Here is a 5,000-nt window from a genome sequence, read left to right as displayed (position 1 = left end):
AACACTTTACCCTGGGCCTGAAAGTAGTTGATCTGACTGTGGAGAGTATCAAAAATCTCTTCATTATAGTAGGGAGATTCAGAGAGGGGAATGTACAGAGCACAGAGGAATATATCATTTGTTGTCTGTGTTAGTTTTTTGTCAATTCTAAGCCAGATATGTGATTCTTCTTTTTTGATTGTAGTAATATATTCGGCTATTTCTAATTTCAGCCAAATAATTATGCCTCCCGAATCTCTTCCACGTGTAACTTTTACATGTTTTCTGGAGGAAATGGCTATTTCACAATATCCTGTGGGACAGAGAGTCATTTCATCAGTTTTGCGCCATGTTTCTTGGAGAATTATTATATCTGTGTTTTGAATGCTTTTCTTAAATTCCAGGGCTTTAATTTTACAACCAAAGCTGGATGAATTAATGCCCTGAATATTCCACAGTGAAACTGATAAAGATTTCATCACACAAGTAATGTACTAATAATGATTTGACAAATTTTAACAAGTTTCATTGACCTCTAAGATGAGTTAAACCTATCATTTTGAATTATAGTATATAATATTATATATTATATATATATTATAATGTTTGATGCAGTGATCTCCCTCTCCTCCTCTCTCTCTACCACACCGGTGCAGTGATCTCCCTCTCCTCCTCTCTCTCTCTCTCTTGCTCTCACTCCATCTCCCTCTCCTCCTCTCTCTCTACCACACCGGTGCAGTGAACCCCTCACCTCTCTACCCCCATTCATCATCTTTGCCATTCACACTCTTTTTCCCTCTTCTCTCTGTACATACTAATTTCTTCTCTTATGACCTCAAACCAGGTCTTATTATTTTTATTTCATCTTTATCTTCCATCTCTCTCTCTCTCCTTCCTCCCCCTCTCCTTCTCTCCTCCAGAAGCAACTCCTCTAATTCTCCCCCCTCTGTCTCCATCTCTCTCGCTCTCTCTCTCTCCCTCTCTATTGTGGTTCATGTGTCTCTGCACCTCCCCTGCTCTGTGGAGCATATGGCAGAGGAGGAGGAGGAGGAGGTGGTTGTGGAGATTCTGGCTCTGGTTCTGGCTGCCGTCGCTGGGCTTGGCAGAGATGCTGAGGTTGGGCCGGAAGCCAGGAGGTGTTATCAGCACGATCCGATAGCCGTCACAATTAGAGCCCACGAGACCTGTGTGTGTCTGTGTTTGTGTGTGTGTGTGTGTGTGTGTGGTGTGTCATGTGGTGTGTGTGTTTTTGCCTGTGGTATGTGCATTGTTTGTGTCTGTCTGTGAGTAAACTGCTTGACGTTTAGGTGTGTGTGTGAGAGAGGTCTAGGTGTGTGTGTGTGTGTCAGTGAGAAGGGTGGTGGATTAGCCTGATTGGTTGGCGTGGTAAACACACAGAGGACATGCAATCTGCTTACAGACAGCCGAGGGGCGTGGGCGTGTGTGTGTGTGTGTATGTGTGTGTGTATCTCGTGGGCGTGGGTGGGGGAGAGCTGCTGGAGTGCAAGGGGGATAGGAGGGGGGGGGGGGGTACAGGATGCTCTACTGGACTGATGCGGTCTGCTGCAGGGTCACCTTGTCCAAACTTTATCAGCAGACACAAAACAAAGGAAAAGAGCATTTCAGCTCAGGCCTGCAGCTGTCAGTGCACTCACCTTTCTTTAGTTGCTTTTCATTGTTTTGAAATGGTTCATCTTTGATCTCGAACTTGATCCTTGATCTTAATTTCCTCCTGTTTCGTATTGTGTGATTGTGTGTGTGTGTGTGTGTGTGTCTTTATGTTTAATAATAGGAAAATAACTAGTGTGAAGTAAAGTGTGAAGAAGATTTGATGGAGAAGCTGTCGTGTGTTAAAATAGCATCAGAGGATGAGAGAGAGTGTCAGCTCTGAGGCATTGGTGTGTGTGTGCGTGTGTGTGTGTGTGTGCGTGTGCATGTGCGTGTGCGTGTGCGTGTGTGTGTGTGTGTGTGTATGGTTTTCACGTCTTTGGCCGGTCTTCAGGTTGAGAGAGGCCTGGGGCGGGCCCTTTATTAAAATTCTCAGCAGTGGCTCACACTTCATCAAAGAGCTCCTTTGCCCACATCACAAGTCAGTGGGGGGGGTTATGGGATATGTAGTCTATAAACTATTTGTGCCCTTATGCCTCCACCCCCCCCCTACTGTCATCACCACTGCTTTGTCTCTTGTCCCCTCATCATTCTGTTCAGAGGCTAGTAATGCCTGAAAGGCTTAGTGTGTCAGTAAAGCATAGATTCTGTCATGAAAGCTTCCTGACACTTCTCTTTTCCTGTCTGTCATCCTGTACAGTATCTTTTCAATCTTTCTTTCTTTCTTTCTTTTTTTTTTCTTTCTATCTTTCTTTCTTACTGTCCTCCTTTCTTTTCTCTTCATCTTTCTCTTTCTTTAGAACTGTTCCTCTGAGGCCCGGTTGGTGTACTCCCTTCCCCCCGTCCACACACACACACACACACACACACACACACACACACCTCTTGTAGTCCTGGTCCTCAAGCCCCATTCTCTAGCTGGACAGCTCTGGTCAGCTGGCTCTCCAGAGCAGCCAAATGGCCCTTAATGGCCTCTCCTGGGTGCCACCCCATGATCCTTCGCTGCTCTGCGGTGCCCCCACAACTGCCATTAAAAAGCTGTCAGAGATTGCAGGCACAAAGGGATTGGTTGGTGGCTGGTCAGGTTTGTTTATGCCCGCCCTGGTCCTCAAAGCACTGAGAAGATGCCCCAGGTGGATCCAGGGCACCTGGTAATGATGCCCCCTTTCTGTGCCAGCTGGGCCGCCCTGCATCAGAATAAAGGCTGCCAGCTGAAATAATTGAAGGGCAGCAGGGGAGCTCTTTCTCTCTCTTTATCTCTCTCCCTCTTCCTCTCTCTCTCTCTCCTCTCTCTCTCTCTCTCTCCTCTCTCTCTCTCTCTCTCTCTCTCTCTCCTCTCTTTGTCTCCATTACCATTAGTAAGAGAAAAGAGACCCCATCAACATTAAAGGAAGAGATGTTCCCTTCCAGTCTAAACTCATATGTATATGCATGCTCTGCAGAGGCGGAGTGTGCGTAGGCAATATGCTCGTCCGAGAGTGTTTTGATAATGTTTCTCTTCCTCTAGTGGGTGAGCTTAACCTTTCCCATAGCAGCAGCATCTGCATTTACATTGGGCTTTTATCTAAAGAGATTCAATAGAGAGATGAGTATATATTTTCAGCGAGTCAAATATTTGAATTCTCTGTTAATTGGTGCTCCATGTTTCAGTAGATTTCATTGCACTAGGATGACCTCCTCAATCAGCACTTTAGATCTTCCAGCTCCTTTTCGCCAGCCAGGCTAATTTGACATTGTGAATGCTGAATGCTTTGTTATTCACTAGTGATATTCAAGCATAGTAATGCTCAGATTGATGTACCAGCCATATCAATTTGAAATTCAAATTCAATTTAAGGACTTTATTGACATGACAAAGACTGTTATTGTCAAAGCATACAAAAATAAAGTAGATATATCACAAATATAACAATCACATCAAATATCGTTAAAAAATGCCTTTCTTTTCTTTTGCCATCGTCTTTCTCTCTCCTACACTCTCTCTATCCCTCTCTCATACACTATCTCCCTCTCTATCTCTCTCATACACAGCCTATCTCTCTCTCTCTCTCTCCCCTATATAGCCTGTATGTTAATCTATCTGTGTTTTATTTCTCCCAGAATCCTCCTTCTTCGTGTCGGCGTCCTCCGCGGACGCCCAGCGTGACCTTCGGCGACTCCTTCGACCTGCAGTGCATCGTCAAGCCGCGCCACAACCCCAGCGTGCCGGCCACCGTCACCTGGCGCTTCCGCCCGGCCGAGTCGCGCGGCCCCCCCCCGCGACCTGGTGACCTTCACACGGACCGGGACCCTCCGCTGGGGCGAGCAGCCGCCGGGCCTGGGCACGCGCACAACCGTGGACCGCTCGGACACCAACACCAACTTCCGCCTCAGCGTGACGCGGGGCCGGACGCCACGAGGCCGGTACTTACCACTGCTCTGCCACACTCTACCGCCGCCACCTACGACGGCACCTGGACGGAGGTGGCCAACCGCACGTCCAACCTGCTGGGCATCAGTGTGCTGCAGCCAGGTCAGTGTAACACACACACACACACGCACGCACACACACTCTCTCACACACACACACACACACACACACACACACACACACACACACACACACACGGAGCACTGGAATCTACATGGATATTCCACCAATCTGTCTATAATATGAGTAATAATCTCATGATCTGTTTTTGCCAGTTAGTCTATTTGTCTTTGCTTCTCTCTCTTCTCCTCTATATCTTCTCGCTTGCGCTAGTGCACACACACACACACACACACACACACACACACACACACACACACACACACACACACACACACTGTACACACACACACACACACACACACACACACACACACACACACACACACACACACACACACACACAAACAGCTGTTTAGTGTTTTTCACAACACACTTACCTCTGTGTCAGTAGTAATTATCCCTGTCTTTGCTGCTACTGTTTTCTATTTACTCAGCAGTCAATAATAGTTGCAGTGTCTCTCTGTGCTATGAACACGCGCACACACGCACACACGCACACAGACACACACAGAATTCACTCCTGACGAGATTAGCTGTCAGGCTTAAAGCCCATATGCAGGCCCATTACTCCCACGGGACACTGGTGTCATGATGTCATCATCTATAGCCTGCCACCAGACTCGCTGTCCACCGTCAGCCCTCACACTTCACGCTAATGATGTCCTGGTGGAGTGTGTGTGTGTGTGTGTGTGTGTGTGTGTGTGTGTGTGTGGTGTGTGGGGGGGGTTGGTCTTTTCTCCTCATCACCTCCATAGAGTGCCACCAAGCCACCAGCCTCCACTGTCCTCCAGGAGAGAGGAGAGGAAAGAGGAGAAGGAAGGGAGGAGAGGAGAGGAGGAGAGGAAAGAGGAGAAGGAAGGAGAGGAGGAGAAGAGAGGAG

At 47.6% G+C, this 5,000-nt stretch overlaps 1 protein-coding gene across 1 annotated transcript in view; it reads left to right on the top strand.

Annotated features, from left to right (window-relative positions):
* The window catches only part of LOC121686480 (immunoglobulin superfamily member 3-like), a 51,548-nt gene extending 47,563 nt beyond the window's left edge, over window positions 1-3,985 (top strand). Inside the window, exon 7 of the mRNA XM_042066838.1 lies at window positions 3,688-3,985. Within this exon, the coding sequence (XP_041922772.1) occupies window positions 3,688-3,857 (170 nt within the window). The 3' untranslated portion in view covers window positions 3,858-3,985. The remainder of the gene's footprint in view (window positions 1-3,687) is intronic.
* Window positions 3,986-5,000: the final 1,015 nt, after the last annotated feature.

The sequence above is a fragment of the Alosa sapidissima genome, chromosome 2 (genome assembly GCF_018492685.1).
Source record: "Alosa sapidissima isolate fAloSap1 chromosome 2, fAloSap1.pri, whole genome shotgun sequence".
Classification (NCBI taxonomy): domain Eukaryota; kingdom Metazoa; phylum Chordata; class Actinopteri; order Clupeiformes; family Clupeidae; genus Alosa; species Alosa sapidissima.
This window is presented reverse-complemented; position numbering and strand designations above follow the sequence as displayed.